Source organism: Moschus berezovskii, chromosome 19 (assembly GCF_049115385.1).
Source record: "Moschus berezovskii isolate FMDL1 chromosome 19, NW_MosBer_1.0, whole genome shotgun sequence".
NCBI classification, from domain to species: Eukaryota; Metazoa; Chordata; class Mammalia; order Artiodactyla; family Moschidae; genus Moschus; species Moschus berezovskii.
In genome coordinates this window covers 60,529,638-60,546,718 of record NC_142478.1, presented here as the reverse complement: position 1 = coordinate 60,546,718, position 17,081 = coordinate 60,529,638, and the positions used below count along the sequence as shown (strand labels likewise).

General features: G+C 48.2%; 1 protein-coding gene across 1 annotated transcript in view; it reads right to left on the bottom strand.

Annotated features, from left to right (window-relative positions):
* Nucleotides 1-17,081, bottom strand: part of KSR2 (kinase suppressor of ras 2) — a 427,400-nt gene that overhangs the window by 322,911 nt on the left and 87,408 nt on the right. The window contains exon 3 of the mRNA XM_088827840.1: nucleotides 16,370-16,520. Within this exon, the coding sequence (XP_088683966.1) occupies nucleotides 16,370-16,520 (151 nt within the window). The remainder of the gene's footprint in view (nucleotides 1-16,369; nucleotides 16,521-17,081) is intronic.

Below are 17,081 nucleotides of genomic sequence, written 5' to 3'. Positions count from 1 at the left end.
CACAGTTTAAAATTTACATAATTGATAAAAAAATAAACCCTCCCTTTCCACATTCATTGGCACTATGAATGTTTGGGGAAAATCTACTGGACACCAAGCCCTTCCCGCATAACTAAAGTTCTAACCTAAACTCTGGGCCAACCTTTTCTGGCCTGGCCCTGTTGCCATAATTTGCCTTTGCCGGTGTCTTCTCATAGAACTGGCATTGCCCAGGAACATGAAAGACCTTGCCAAATAAAGCCCATGGTCAGAGCTTAGGAAGAACTTAAATTTGTCTTTCACCTTCTGATTATGGGTACAGGGATCAAAGGAAAGTGGATAAAGCTGGGTCAGATCCTGCCATTTTCTGTATATACAACATCCTTCTTTCCAAAAAAAGAACGTGCACGTGACTGGCTTTGGCACTGAAAGTCTGTAGGCAGCTTTTACAACACAAAATGGTTCAGGAAGATACTGCCCCCAAAACGTCCCCAAAAGATACTGGAAATATAAAAACTTCTTTTTTGAGCTAGGATGATTTGAAAGAGAAAAAAAAAAGCAATGACACCCTAAGCAGCTCTGATAGTTGGCACTGGTGGGCAATAAAACAAAATAATCAACTCAGTAAGTAGGCAAAGAAGCCCAAACAGAGCCTGTCATCCTTGGAACTCCATGTAGCTGGTTTCTTCCTCTAGAAAGTTCCCCGGAACTTGCTGGGGCTGCACTTGGCCCCTCCCCCCAGGTTCTCCCAGCCCCCCTGCTCCCCCGAGTAATGACGGAGAAAGTAATCAGAGGAACTCCAGGAGGTGAGCACACCCAGAGCTGGCAGCACACAGTGGGAAGGAGCCGGCCCCCAGGAAGGGTGTCAGAAGAGGAAAGGGTGGGAACAAGCTTCTTATATTCAAAGGGTCCCCAGAAGGTGTCACTGGGCTGATTCTGGCATCCATGCAACAATATCCATCAGAGTGGAAGCTGCCGTCGGAGCCGCACAGCTGCGGGTGAGAGTGGGGACGTGGTCACTGCTGTCCGCTCACTGGCTGGGCATGAAGGTCAAACCTGAGACACAGAATCGCGGGGGAAGGGTTCATGCCCATCCTTCCTGTCCCCGGGCATTTTACAGACACAGGCACAGACAGGCCACATGGCTGGTCCAGGCGGTTACGGCCGGATAAGTCAGGGCATCGAGAGCTGTTTACCTGCAGAAGCGATGGAAGTTTTAACTAGGTCCCTGGGGAGAGAGAGGGAAGGATTATGCACTGAATGTGAGCGTGTGCGTGTGTGTCTGTGTGTGTGCACGCACGCACTCACTGGAGGGAGGGTGGCACATCAGGGTTCCTGGCTTTCATCTGGTTCCTGGAAATTTGACTAAAGACCCCTGGGAAAATGATGCTCTGGGCATGATAAGCCCAAGTCCAACTCAATTACAGTTTTCTGTGCTTTTATAGACCCTCAGTCTTCACAAAATTTCCTGGCTTTCATCTGGCCTCAGAATACTTCACTTGTCATCATCCTTGACATCCTTATCATCACCACCATCATCTGAGCAGGAGCATCATCAGCTGGGCGAAGCCTGTAGCAACTCGGAGAAGTCAAGACAGCGGTTCTCCACCTGGCACATCTGAGGACGCCGGGAGGCATTTTGGATTTCACCAAGGAGGAGGGGGTGGAGGATGGATGCTTCTGGCATCAAAGCTCATGGCATGGAGGGACGCTGCTAAACAGTCTACAATGCACGGGACAGCCCCGACCACCAAGAATCATCCAGCCAGAAGTGTCAACAGTGCCACGTTTGAGAACCTTGAGCTGCCCTTTGTCTGCTGTCATTGAGGAGCCCAAGAAAACCTCCTGCCTGGGGACTGAGATCTGGTGACCATGACATTGATGGGATTAACAGACGATGATAGTTGTTCTTAAGCACAATGCCTCCCACCCCACACCCAGAGACAGTCAGCAGTGTGAGGAAGAACCCTGTGGAAATCGACAGATCCCCTGCCTTAAAAGCCCTTTCTTTAGTCTAGAAGCTTGCTTGCTTTGGGGGAATAAATAAGAGTCTTATGGTTCTGTAAAAGACGATGAGAGAACTTTTCCAACCTCTCAAGTGTATGAAAAGAAGGCTGTGATGTGTTATCTTTTTTCTGCTTCAAAATAATAAAAAAGGCTGCACTACCCACCCTCCATCCATGGGGCATTAGCTCTGGCTAACTCAGGGGCTAGTCTGAAGTCATAGCATGACCCCTGACTGCCCACGCACATGGGCGAGTGGGCTTCACCAACTCTGAGGCCCCAGGACCTTTCAGCTCCTGAGGAGTGTGCCTTTGGGGAGCAGAGAGAGAAACCTTTGGCTTGTCCCGTTCAGTTGGCTCTTATGATTTCTGATTCACTGCAGCCAAAAGGATCAAAGTGCAGTTCTGCTCGGGCAGGGGAGGCAACCCCTAACAGGGGAGGAAACATGCATCATCACACCTGTTCCTCCCGACAACACTAAATGGGCAGGTGTTTTCATGCCTGTTTCTTCAAAGACAGAGACTCTGATGGGGAAGGGGCTGAACCAGCTTTAGTACAGCCCAGTGGCCCAGCCAGGACTCACATCCCAGGCTCAGAACTCACACACGCTCCCGACTGTGCCAAAACTTGGCCAGGCTGGCTAGAAGAGGAATCCAGGAGCCCAGCCCCTTGCCAACTGTAGCCCACGTGTTTTTTTAATCTCTACATCCCCACGCCAGGCACATGGCAAAGGCTAAGATGATGATTTTGATCAAAGCAAGTCCTGCTGTTTCTCTTCGCGGCCACCCTGTTCATGGCCTCCAGGAGGCTCCTTTACGGCCAGAGTTACCCCACATCTGGCCCCCTGCTCTTGCCAGAAGTCTCCCAAGGGAATCAGGCCACTGACTGTCGAGCTCCTGCTGCATCTCCACTAGTTATTATTTGGAGACTACATTTCAGCATTCCTCCTTTACAGATCACTTTCTTCTCTTAATTGGTCTTGCTGTGTGGCAAGGAGCTGGGGGGTGAGAGCTTCGGTGACAAGAGGGCTGTAGGAAGGTTAGTGACTGCAAGACCCCATTTGAGCCGAAGGGAGGCAGGCAGGAACCAGGAGCTCCTCCAATGCTGTGTAGCTCACACAAGGCCAGTTGGGACAAGGGACTAAAGTTCCCCTGGTTCTCAGCCTGCCCGGATGCTCTGTCTATAACACAGAATTAAGTCCACATTCTTCCATCCTGTACATGGGTCAGGCCTTTCTCCTCTCCGGGACTCTGTTTTTTTCCCTATTTGAAAGTTCAGATGATTAGATTGAGCTTCCTTCTTCCAGTTTGCACCTTAGTGTCGATCTCCCCCCTCCCCCACTCCCTGCTCAGTTAAAGGATGGTTGTCAGGCAGCGCCCCCTGGTGGCCATCAGGAGTCATCATGTACTAGCCCCGGTTGGATGGTGTCCAAGGTAATAAACAGGGAGGAAAAAGCATCCAAGTGTGTGCAGCCAGCCAGTGATTTGACCCCAACTTTTTCAAGCAAGGAGTCTAAGGTTTAAAGCAAAACAGCCAGCCTGCCACTTAGTACCCCCGCCTTCCGTGACAATGAAGGCAAAAGGTCTTTAGAAGTTAGAGCTAGAGAAGCAAACTGTCGCTGTCACCGAGGGTGTCCTGGTATCCGATTACAGAGCTTGTCCGCCTCATTTCTCCTCCACAAAGTACCAGACGGAGAGGGGAAAAACAAAAGTGCTAAAGAAAGAAGATGGTCAGATGATGGAGCTAAACTGAGCTCTGTTCCCAAGGACAGAGCTGACGTGGAGGGTGGACACATCAACAGGCCTGTGTCACTGGGGAAGGGAGGCATTTCGGGTTTCCTTTTCCAAATTGAGAAGGAGGCAGCTGGGAGACCTGGAGTGCAAGGCGCCCCCGCCTTCAGAATCCTATGGGGATGGTGTGACATGTTTGCCCAAAGAGACCCGCAGACCCCCCTAAATGAGAGTGACCCTCCAGGGGCACAATCCAGGCAGCACTCGAGAGATGCAGTGTGATCCCCAACCCCCCAAACCTCACAGTCTAGCAGGAAACAGACAAGAAAAGTCGGCATAAAGGACATTGCAGTGAAAGCATATGGGTTCTTTCATTTTATTTTGTTTGTTTGGCCACAGCGCATGGCCTGTGTGGAGAAGGAAATGGCAACCCACTCCAGTGTTCTTGCCTGGAGAATCCCAGGGACGGGGGAGCCTGGTGGGCTGCTGTCTATGGGGTCGCACAGAATCGGACACGACTGAAGCGACTTAGCAGCAGCAGCAGCATGGCATGTGGGATCTTAGTTCTCCAACCAGGGGTCAAATCCACAGCCCCTGCAGTGGAAGCATGGAGTCTTAACCACTGGACCGCCAGGGAAGTTCCCTGAAAGCATGTGTTTTGACAGAGTCTGGCATAGGCCTGAGTGCAGGCTCTATCCTGTAGCAGCTGTGTGACCTGAGCAAGCTATTCAAGCTCTCTGGACCTGTCCATCCTCCCTGCCCTTTCTTCCTTCCTCTGAGCATTTAGAATGGTGAGTGCTCGATAAAGGACAGCTCCAGGTAATGCTGTCCTGTGCAAGCAGTAATGCACCCTCATGGCAGAGTTCTCCACCATCAGTGTCCCCAGTCTCATCCTGTACTTACTTTCCTCCTCCCAAAGTTCCTCTTAATATCAGATGAGATCTCTCCTGTTTTAGAACATGCGTGCATTTGTTTTAAAGAACACTTAGGATCTCTTGCTTGGTCTTTTACAATAAGGGTTATTAGCAAACTTCCTCTGTAAAAGCCAGAAGGTAAATAGAATTTCTGGGCCAGATGGTCTCCATTCTGCCGCTGCTGTGTGAGAACAGCTATAGATAACATAATATGTTGTCAATGAACATTTAATCCATCGATCTAAGAAAGAAATGGAAAATTTTATTTGAGTGAAATTGAGATTGGAACCCAAGAACGGCATCTCGGAAAGTTCCAAGAACTGTTCTGCCTGTTAGAAGTCAAGGCACAGTATGTAAGTTTTTTGAGACAGAGGGCTATACATTAAGTGACACATTATTGACAGTTGACACAATCCAGATCTAAGCATCATTGTGGCCCCTTAAGATCAAGAAGGAGTGCTCTCTTTGTGTTGTCCTGTTGATGCTCGGAGAATGTTGCTTTTTATGGTTGAACAGGTATTTCTGCCGATGGGGAAGGTTGGTCACCACATAACGCAGAGAAGCAAAGCACAGTAGAACTGAGAGAGGAGGTCACGGGGCAGAGAAAACTTTTTATGTTCAAATTTTTCTTATCTTGACATCAAATGTGAATTTTATTTTACAATGTAAATAAATGGGTGTGGCAATGTTCCAATATAACTTTATTTTCGAAAGCAGGCAGACGGCTGAATTTGGCCAGTGACCCCTGATTCAGAGTGAATTCTCTTTCATTATCTGTTTGTTATCTCCACCACACAAGCCCTCAATGATATAGGCAGAAAACATCTATGTCTCACTTCTCTCTCCTGGAGCAAATCTAGAAATGCACCAACCTCTCTCTCCAAGAGCATCATTTCCACGATTAAATTATGACTGCTCATGTATTTGTTCAGGGCTTCCCTGATAGCTCAGTTGGTAAACAATCCGCCTGCAATGCAGGAGTTGCTGGTTCGATTCCTGGGTTGGGAAGATCCACTGGAGAAGGGATAGGCTACCCACTCCAGTATTCTTGGGCTTCCCCTGTGGTTCAACTGGTAAAGAATCTGCCCGCAATGAGGGAGACCTGGGTTCTATCCCCAGGTTGGGAAGATCCCCTGGAGAAGGGAAAGGCTACTCCCTCCAGTATTCTGGCCTAGAGAATTCCACGGACTGTATAGTCCATGGGGTCGTAGAGTCAGAAACGACTGAGAGACTTTAACTTTCATGTATTTGTTAACTGCTTTAATGGTACTTTTGCTACTGTGTTAAGTAATTTATAGGAAACAAAAGAAGCAAAAAAAAAAAAGAGCCTGTGGTCAGCCAAAACTCAAATCCTAGTGCTCTGCAAGTCACTTCGTGTAACCTTGGGTCAGTAGGTTCACCTCCCTGCTCCTTAGTGTTCTTATCTGAAAACTGGGGACTACAACGTGCCCTATCTCATGGTCAAGTTCTGAAGCTTAAGTGTAGTTATCCTTGAAAGCAGCTTAGAACGATACCTGATACAGAGCGTGCTTTAATACCTCATCGCTATTTGTGGTGGCTCCTGCTAAGGAGGAATTTCTAATCTGAGAGACTTATATCAAAACAACCACAAGAGGGATGTCTCTGGCAGTCCAGGGGTTAGGACTTCACCTTCCAATGCAGGGGGTTCAGGTTCAAGCCCTAGTTAGGGAGCTAAGATACCCTAAACCTCACAGCCAGAAAAAACAAAATATGAAACAGAAGCAATGTTGTAACAAATTCAATAAAGACTTTAAAAATGGTCCACATTAAAAAAAAAATCTTAAAAAAAAAACTACAAGAGAACTGTGGGATCATTAACACAAAGTGAAGAAGGGGCAATCTAGGAAGACTTCCCAGCAGCGGTGGCATATAAGTTGCTTCTGGGGCATCATCAAGAATTGTCTAAGCTGCAGGGAATTTTACTTCAGGAAACTGCAGCAGGAAGCTTTCCCTTTTGAACAGTTGCAAAGAAAGGGGTTAATCAAAGAAATCGTTGAAATAACAGAAGGGGTGGGTACAGAAAGAGCCAAACAAACTGGGTTCAAGCAGGAATTTTTTCCTTTCTTTTTTTTTTTTTTGTTTAAATTACACAACTGCTTGTTCCTTACCCAGAAAGATAGAAAAAGCAGACAAGCGAAAGAGAAATCTCAATCACCCTAGTAAAAACTGTGCTAAATATCCAAGTGTATTTCCTTCCAGACATTATTCCTCCTATGAATCCATTTTTAAAATACTAACTAACATGCAGATTATGATCAAAACAAAGCCTTGTTTTTCCCTTCCCCAAACAATAGCTTGGCTACTTCTCATATAAGATTATTAGTCAGTAAATAGGAAAATTATTTAAATAGTAAATAGTTTATTTACTACTAAACAATAGGGGGGAGAAACTACCTGAGTAAAAAGCGTGACTGTTAGAACTAGAATCCTCTTGTAGTTTCCAGCAATGTGCTGTCACAATATTGGGACATTTTAGGGGGAGGGGAAAACAGCTCGGTTCCAAATAATACCATGACATCGTAACATCTTTCTCCATCATCCCTGCCCTTTCTACCTTCCTCCTGCACATTTACTGCAAACACATTCATATACCTGAGGATGCCTCCATGGCTGAAAGGGCAGAAACAGTCACCAAGACAGACTCAACCCTGCCAGGAAAAGGGGGGAGTCTCCCTAGACTCTGAAGCAGGTCTAGGGACTCCTGAGCTTTCCCAGCCATGCCCAGCTTGGGGCAGCACCCCATTCTCCCCAGCTCCAGGATCCCACCTGGAGGGGAAACATGGCCACTGCCATCATCCCCACCCCACTCCTGACATCAGACAAGAGAAGGGGTTCTGCACTGAGAAGCAGGAAAGGGACGTTGCTGTTCCAATCCCAGCTCTGTGAGATCCTGGGTGGCTCAAAGTAACCTTCTCTTTTCCTCAGTGTTCCCATCTGTGGAATGGGTACTCATCCTGTTCTGCCTACCTACCACTCACCAGGTTGTGAGAATCGAAAGGAACTATCTGCATGTGGGTTCTTACTACAACTGAAGGTGCTCTGCAAACAGGCAATTTGGTAGTTACATTTCATTCAGGCTTTATGTTCTTTCTTTTTATCTCTGTTCTGGCTTAAGCGGTTACATCCCTGCAACCTCTTTCCCCCACCAAGGGCAGACACTTCAGCCGAGCAAACAGAGGGAGACATATGGAGCTCTCAGAGGTAAGGGGAGAGCTGCCCTCACCTCTCTCTTAGGAGGGAGCCACACAAACTTAGGATGGACCCAGGTTCAAGCTCTGTGTTTTGTTTTGTTTTTTTCTCGTTTGGCTGCTCTGGATTTAATATAAAATAAGTGTGGTCTGGGATTTCTGACGCATCAGATAAAATCTAGGTATTAAAGCAATTCAGCCACTTGAAGAACCAACCATGAAGTCTGAAATACCAGTGTTTTCAGGGCATCAGGACTAGCAATCTCTACCTTCTTATATTCTATGAAGTGATATGCTGTACTTTCTCTGGGGTAAGCTCTTCCACTAAGCTGATTTGATTTTGTCTCTGGGAAACCCAAAGCCATGACTGTATTCCATGCCAGGATATGACACCGGAGCACACTTAGTCGCTCAGTCATGTCCGACTCTTTGCGACCCCATGAACCGTAGTCCACCAGGCTCCTCTGTCCCTGGGATTTCCCAGGCATGAATACTGGAGTGGGTTGCCATTTCCTTCTCCACAAGCCCTGTTTCTGATTCTCAGTTGCTGTGTGACTCTGAGCCTCAGTGTTCTTACCAGAAAATAGAAATAATAGTCAACGTAGACTTCACGAGATTGTGGAAATGATTAAGTAAGCTAAGGCTGCATGTCAGTTACCCAGAACAGCTCTTGGCCCAGCAAGAATGCAGTATTTGCTGTGACCATTACCATGGACCGTCACTCATCCAGTCACTCAGTAACTCCTCCTGACACTCTGGTTCTGAGTTAGACCCTGGGACAGTTCGACACAGTGGTTCTCACAGTGCAGGCCCCAAACCAGGAGCAGCAGCATCCCCTGGGAAACTGTTTAAAAAATGCAGGTTCCTGGGTGCTGCCCCAAATTGGCTGAACCAGGGACTCTGAGGGTAGAGCCTTCTGGGGATTCTGACGCATATTCAGGTGTGAGAACCATTGTTCTAGTGAGAAGAGGTAGAGAAACAAACATTTAAGCAAAAAAAATCATTGTATTTATGATAGGGACCGTGAAGAAATGAGTGGTTGAGAGGGAGGTGGGACCAGGAGAAGGTGGCATTTGAGCTGAGACCCAAGTGACAAGGAATTAGCCACAGGCAGACTAGGGTAGTGCATTCCAGGCAGAAAAAATGACCCATGCAAAGGCCCTGAGGCAGGCCTTCCAAGGAAAAGCAAAGTCAGAGGAGCCAGGCGTGGTGGGCTGGTGAAGACATGGAGGGCCTGGGAGAAGGAGCTGTGATCTGATTACTGATGTGACGGTCCGTCTGGGTCTGACCTGGCTCATCCAGTGCGGTACACGTGGAACCGCAATCCTCAAACAGTTCAGCCCCCACAGACCATACGGTACAAGTTCAGGGTCAGTTTTGTGCCCAGTTCTGCTCAGCACCTGCTGGGCGCAACCACGGTGCTGAGCAGAGAGAACAGCAGGGGGCCAGGCTCTCTCTGTTCTCAACTCAGAGGGATGGTGGGGACGTCCACAAAAGCCAGAGCTGGTAGTGCAGGGGAAGCAACAAGTGGGCTATACAGAGGGGCCGAAAGGCAGCTTTCAAGAAAGCAGGAGAGGAGGCTGGGTCGGGAAGGGCAGGTTAGGCCCCGGACAGGGTGCTGACCTGGGGTTCTGCTTCTCTGGAAGAACCCTGGCTGACACTCCCTCTGTGGCCGCCCCATCAGAACCAGCCACCAAGTCACCGTCACAGCACTCTCTATAATTCTCTGCATAAAACTGATCACCGTTTGTTACTTCTCTTACTTATTACTTCTCTCTATATATTCTAGAGCAGAGCGTTCCAACAGAACTTTCTGTGATGATGCAAGTGACACAGAAGCCCGGGCTGTTCCAATAGGGGAGCCACTAGACACAGGTGGCGATGGGTCACCTGAAGAGTGACTGGTGCCCTGGAAGAAGTGACATTTTAATTTTATTTCGTTTTAATGAATATAACTTTAATTTGCCACATGAGTCTAGTGGCTGCCATAAGGGATGGCTCAGGTCTAGAACAGAAGGTCCGTGGGAGCTGGCTGGCCATGCCCACTGCTGTGTGTCCAGTCCCCTGCTGTGACGTTCAGTCGTAATTTTGGGGGTGAACGAATGAGCTGTGTCTGCGTGAGGGTGATCACAGTAGGTTTTGGTCACCTGCATCAAGAGTCCTAACAGGGGGCCATGCTGTTTCCGGGATTCCTGAGAGCCCAGGAAGCAAGACTCTGGAGCATGAACAGGAAAGGGACTGGAACCCAGCAAACCTGGGGGCTGTGGGGGGGCGGCTCGTCCTGCACCACCCAGCCCAGCCCGCCCGAAGTTAGAAGCAACTGAAACAACAGGGCAATCAAGACGGCTCCTATTCTTTGTTCCAGTGGAGGGAAGGCTCTAGTGGAAGGCGGGCTCCTGGTGGCTTCATTCAATCCCCAAATTGCGGAGAAACCAGAGAGCGTCTGAAGCTGTCCTAATTTGGGGCCACTTTGCCTTCTGTTTGTCTCCTGGCTGCCAGTTTTCTGACCCTCCACCAACCCCTAACCTTTAGGGGAGGAAGAGCTGGGGTGAGTGCTCAAGAAAGCAAGCCCCCAGGCACCTGTCTGCCAGTGGCACCCCTGGGCTCCTCTGATACTTCCTGGCATCTCACTCCAAGCCACCCACCCAATCTGCAGCCAGTGTTTGCTTGAAAACTAGACAAGTGATCCAGGCATCTTCAACTCAAAACCCCACCGGAAAAGCTCCATGCCCTGGTCCACCGTGAGGGCTGGCCTGCCCTCTGTCTGACCCCAGCTCCAACCTCTCTCCCCAGCATTCCCAATGAGCCAGCCCTACGCTGGTCTCTCCATGCCTGGGATGCTCCATGCTCCCTTGTGGAGGCCATGAACTTCCACATGATCCCACCATCCCGTAGTCATCAGGGGACCTCCTCCTCCTCCTCCTCCTCCTGTTGGTCGCAGCTCCATGCTGAAGTTCCAAGAGAGTCCTCCAGCCCTGGAACCCAGCACAGTGTCAGATGTGTAGTGAGTGCTGGACACATGTGCCTGAGGGAGGGGTGAGGAAAAGGGTGGAAAAGCAAGGTCTTCCTTTATCTTGAACCTGGGTCTTTCCCTTAGGAAAGTGAAGACACAGTGACCATGCATAATTAGGCTGAAAATAATCAAAAAGCCAAGAAACAGCATAGAGAGAAACAGGAAGCATCAGAAAAGAGAAAGAAAGCCACAGCAACAGCACTCTGATATTGGAGCCATGCCCCACCAGGCTCTCCTCTGGTAAGGCAGCTGTGACTCAGGAAAGGAAAGTTCAGGAAGGGAGCCTGTGGTCTTTGTACCCAAGGTCTCAAGTCTTGGACTGGAGGCAGCTGGGGGGCGGGGGATGGGAAGAATGGCAAGAACATACTCTTCTAGCAGCGAAATCCATTTTCACCCTAGGACCTCAGGTCTATCGTGACCACAGCAGTGGGATATAGCTTGGACTTCTATTTTTATTTTTTTAGCCAAGGAAAGGTGGGCCACCACAAGAGAACAATCAAGCCGGCAAAAAGTGGGAAGTAGGTTCTAAAGAATCATCAAGACAGTGGCTCAGAGGGAAGAGAAATCAAAGAGAAACAAAGAATTAGAGAGTGGAGTCAGAAAACTGAAGCCCAGGGTCCCTTTGGAGGAAAAACAGAGAGAGAGGGAGTGGAAAGAAGGCGGAGGAAAGTGAGCTGGGGGCAGAGAAAGGCTAGAGGCTCTAGTGACAGTAACGGCGGTCACGATGCTGGTGATGACGGTGATCATGGGAACTGAAGCAGGAATGTGGGGACGGTGGTTGTAGGATGGTGATAATCACCACAATAACAACAGTAAAAGTGACAATGCACTTAACCAAGGCCAGGAACGGTGCTTTGCCTGAGCATTTCCTGTAATCCACCAATCAGTGGGGTGGAAACGATCATCATCTCCACCCTTGTTTTAGTCACTAAGTCGTGTCTGACTCTTTTGCGACCACATGGACCGCAGTCTGCAGGCTCCTCTGTCTATGGGATTTTCCAGGCAAGAATACCGCAGCAGGCTGCTATGCCCTCCTCTAGGGGGACTTTCCCAACCAAGGGATCAAACTCTCATCTCTTACTGCCTGCATCATCTCCTGTAATCCACCCGAAAGTCAGTGGGGTGGAAATGATCGTCATCTCCACTCTACTTATGAAACTAAGCTCAGAATCAGGAGGTACCGAACTCAAAGGCACCTAGCTGACAGGTTTGTCTGATGCCGGATTCCATACTCTGAGCAGCTGACTGAGGAGACCCTGGAAAGGAAAACAGTGAAGGGAACGGAGGCCTTCCTGATCACTCGTTTTAATATGACAGCTGTCCCCTGTTCCCAGAGGACACTACTGATCCGCCTTCACCAGCTCAACTTTTCATTTTCTCCACAGCTCTTAGTCTAACACACTTTATAATGTACACGCTTATTATGATATAATTTATTGCCTGTCTCCCCCCACTAGAATGTAAACTCCATGAAGACATATATCTAAGCACGTGTTTTCAGAGAGTGCCTGGCATACTTGAGGCCTTGATAAATTCTGTTAAATGAGCGAATGAATTCTTTCTGGTTTCAGGTCACAGCTGATATGATAAGGAGAGGTTAAGACACCCTGGCTTCGGGGTTCTTGGAGCTTGTTGAAGGGAGGATTGAGTATTTTTTGGTGTCAGGCAAAAGCTGATCTAACAAACTGTGAGAAGAGATGAAAAGGTTAAGCTTTCCTATCTTTGGGGTTCCTTGGAAACCCGGAAATAAGGAGAGCCCCAGAACTCAAGGAGAAAACTAAGACTAGAGTTAACAACTCTAAAATCAAGCTGCCCCTATGCTCGGAGACAGAGGCAGAGATTACACTCATTCCTGGCCAGACAGAAAGCTCCCTTGTCTCTACAAGCTTGATTTCCAGATGGATTTCTCAACACAACTTTTATTCCTTCAGTCACTCAACAAACACACATAGAGTCCCCACTACACACCAGAATTTTAAATACCTGATTTCACTGACTATTGGAGGCTCCAGCTTTCTGGCTGAGACGTGGGGATACCAAAGATGAATATGGTATGACCCTTGAGAAACTAGAATCTAGTGGGAAAGACTCACGTGTGTTTTTGTGTGTGTGTGTGTTTTCCTCTAGTTTGGGATACATTTTTAGTTAAGGTGAAGGGCTGGGGAAATGACAGGAACCATCCAGCTCCCCAGAGAGTTTGAAACCTCAAGGAACCAATGGTAATTTCTGAGAGAAGAGAAGGTAAAGCAAGGATTGTTGAAGGGTGGCTCACTGCTTCCCCCTGGTGGAGATGAGTAGCAAACACATCAGGTGGTCTTCCCAAACTTCCTTCACCACAGGCAGGTAACCTGGGCCAGCTGCCAGCAACAGAGGGGTGAAGGGCACGCGGCCAACCGCATCTGCTTCAGAGAGGTAACGGTCAGATGAGGGCGTGAGTCAAGGACACTGGAAGTCACGGTTAGACGTGGTCAGAATCATTGGTGGTAGAATCATTCATTCATCCATAAGCAGGGATTCACCAGGAGGACAAAGGGGAATGGAATTCTAGCCAGAGGGGTGGGTGTCAAGATGGGAAATCACCTAGGAAACCCTAAGTAACTAATAGATTAATTGGGTATTTAGGACTTGTGGGAGGAAAAGTGAACAGTGGGCTTCCAGAAGGGAGCCAGAATCTGAGGAGCTCGGCATCCATAAGAGAGCCTGTACGTGCAGGCACTGGGGAGTTTTCCTGTGCTACAAGAGGGCGGAAGGTGTATGGAGATATTTACCGAGTCCCTCCTATGGGCTAGCTATACAGCTAGGAATAAAATGTGAGCAAAAACAGGTACAATCCCTGTACTCTTGCAGCTTTAAGTCTACTAAGGAAGAGAGGCATCCATTTAGAAAAAAGCACTCTTTAAAAAAGTTTAAACTAAAATGTGAAAGGTGGCACCATCAACGAAGAGCAGAAGTAAAGTATAATACTGATATTAAGGAGACTCAGGGACTTCCTCAGCGCTCCAGGGTTAAGACCCTGCCTTCCAATGCGGCAGGCGTGGGTTCCATCCTTGGTGGCGTAACTGAGATCCCACGTGTCACAAGGTGCAGCTAAAAATGAGAGAGAGACTCAGAGCTGAGTGGACAGTGCTTTATTGCGCTGAGGTCCTCCCCAAGCTGACCTTGGTGCCGGAAGAATCTGGGCATGAGCACAGCCCTTAGAGGTCCCAGTGGCTCAAAGGGTGGCATCAGAGGTAGGGCATCATTGAAGGAATCTTAGCCGCCTGGGCAGGGTTGGTGAAGGCAGGAGGATCAATAAGATCAATATTTTCTTTCAGCTGTGACTCAAAATCCAAAGTGGAGTGTGAGATCAAAGTGGTGGGTCATCACCAGCATGCAGTAAATGATATGGAATACACCAGAAAAGAGTGTGTAAAATACCATGCAGAGTAAGAATGAGTACTATTTCATGAAACTCCTTTTCCTTGTGTATGTGGACGTGTACATGTGTGTTTGTGTATTTGCATGTGTGTAAAGGGTTGCAACACAAGTTATATTTGTTCCTGTGCATCTTGGTCAAAAAATTTTGGAAAACACCAGATTAGAGGCCTTCTCAAGTCTCAACCAGCCCAGGATGTTACAGAGGATGATGGTCCAGCCCATGGCAAGGTGACATAAACCCCTTTCTCAGGAGGAACTGGGGTCCAGCTCATTTATAAGGACTTTTTCAAACTCAGCAGCACAGTTCTGAAGAGAAGATATTAACTCTGAAAAACAATTAAGAACCTAACCTCAAATGCTCACTCTCATACCTGGTAGGGTGGTAGGGGTGGGAGAGAGGCAAAAATTGGCACAAATTTTGGGGAGGTCATGTGGCAAGGTTCACCAGAAGTCTTAAAATATGTACATACTTTGCTGGAACCCCACTCATATGAATTCAGACAACAGGGATCACCAAGGATGTACCTAAAGTCAACACTCAAAACTGTTCACTGCAGCAGTGCTTATCATAGGAGAAAAACAGACACAATGTACATTTCTAGAACTAGGAGATGGGTGAAATAAACGGTGGCAGAATTCAGGCATTAAAAATGAGCAGCAAATGCAGTTATTTACAGAGGAAGATGTTTGTGATATAATACTGCAATTCGGTGCAATTTTTTAAGGGTGAGAAAACTGCCAGCTGCTTCTCACAGTAGGGGGAGAGAAGTCACCTTGAAGCAGGTTTTGTCTGCGCTGAGTGTCTTTCTTAACTATGCAAATATTAGGTGAGTCAATAGCATTGTGCTAGAGTGAAGAATAACATAACCTTTATAGTTAGTCAACCGGGGGTAATGGTGCACCCTCCCTGGAACATTTAGAAACATCTAGAGACATTTCTGTTTGTCATGACAGGGGGTGTTACTGGTGCCTAGTGGACAGAGGCCAGAAATGCCACTAAATATCCTTCAAGGCAAGACAGCCCCCAACTCACAGCTACCTGATGATGACTGTAGCCATATTAGAATCCGCTAGCAAGAAAGAACACATAAAGGCATCTGTGGGGGAGCTGGCCCAATGACCTGTTCAAATATGTTCTACTCTGTGCACTTCCGTACACCGAGCCCTGCTGGCACATATAGTCATTCCATAAATACTCACAAAATGTGGCATGTTGACTCCATCCAGGGCACCTATAAGCATCCACCTGACTGTGCCAGACTAGTGCTCAGCAGCGACTCTTTGTGGCAGGAACTGAAACAACAGCGCAGGTGGACCAATAATGCTTTTCCTTGGCTGATGTTTGCAGAGTTGATCTCTTAGGACTGAAAAGACCCCGGAAACTGTGGGGAAATCATGAGACTAGAGGAAAGCAGGAAGTCTCAATCAGGATGATTTTTGGTATCTTGCTAATCAGGGCAAACAGAGATTTGAGCAATTAATGAGAAATAGCAAAGGAAGATGACAATATATTTGGACCTCAAACTGATAAAACAAGTGAGAGCTTATTTTGCTGGGTGAAAAAAAGTAGGTTTCAAAATCATATATGTATGGCTAGCCCTAATTTTATGGTTTTATCATTGACCATTTAAAGACACTACATACATACACATTTGTCAGGAAGAATACACCAAAAACTATACCAAAACGACAACAGCAGAGGGTGGGGACTTGGCGCTGTTATTTTAATCTATTTTTTCAACTTATTTTACAATGAATTTATATTATTTATGCAAGAAAATAAGTTAGATGTTGAGCCTAAATACAAAGGCATGTCACAATGTGTAAGGTAAAAAGACCCCTCGGCTTTCACACACGTCCAATATTTCCGTATCTGAACCTTAATGATCCAGAACCAAATGCCGTACGACCTCAGAAGGGTGGGCAAGAGCAGCGGCCGCGACCACCTCTGGCTCCGAAGCCCAGGCCCCTTTCCTCCGCGCATGAGCGGCACACACCATCCAGAGCCGACTCCGCCTCAACCTGGCCGGCAGGTGCAGGCGCAGGAACCCGCGGCAGCGCCCCGCGCTGGGGACGGGCGTCCATCCCCACGGGTCTGCTCACCTGACATGTGGACGTTCCGGAGGCAGGAGAGGGAGGCATTGAGGCGGGCACACTCCTCCCGGTTGGCCCCGTATTTCTCCACGGTCTCACACACCTGCTCGTCTGTCATCTCCAAAAGGTCCTCCAGACTCAGCTGGCCCGGGGTGATCTCCTAGCGGACGGAGAGAGAGGAGGGTAACCAGACCCGAAGCGCCCCGAGAGGGGGGCCTCTATGCCGCCCTCTCGTGGTACCTAGCGGAACGCCAGGCTCTGGGTGGACATCTGATGGGGATTGCAGTCTTGGAGTCGGACAGGCCTGGATCTGTCTGATCCAGCTTTGCCACTCGGTAGCTAGATGACCCTGAGCAAATCACTTAACCTCTCTGAGCCTCACTTTTCTCACCTGTAAAATGGGAATCTTAAGCTCATGAGCTTTGTAAGGTAGCACATATGCTCATATGCTATGTATCCACACCGCTGGAGAAGTCTGTAAATGGTGGCCGTTGACTACCTGTCCGGAGAAGGCAAAGGCAAGCCACTGCAGTATTCTTGCCTAGAAAATCCCATGGATGGAGGAGCCTAGTAGGCTGCAGTCCATGGGGTCGCTAAAGGTCGGACACGACTGAGCGACTTCACTTTCACTTTTCACTTTCACACATTGGAGAAGGAAATGGCAACCTACTCCAGTGTTCTTGCCTGGAGAATCCCAGGGATGGGGGAGCCTGGTGGGCTT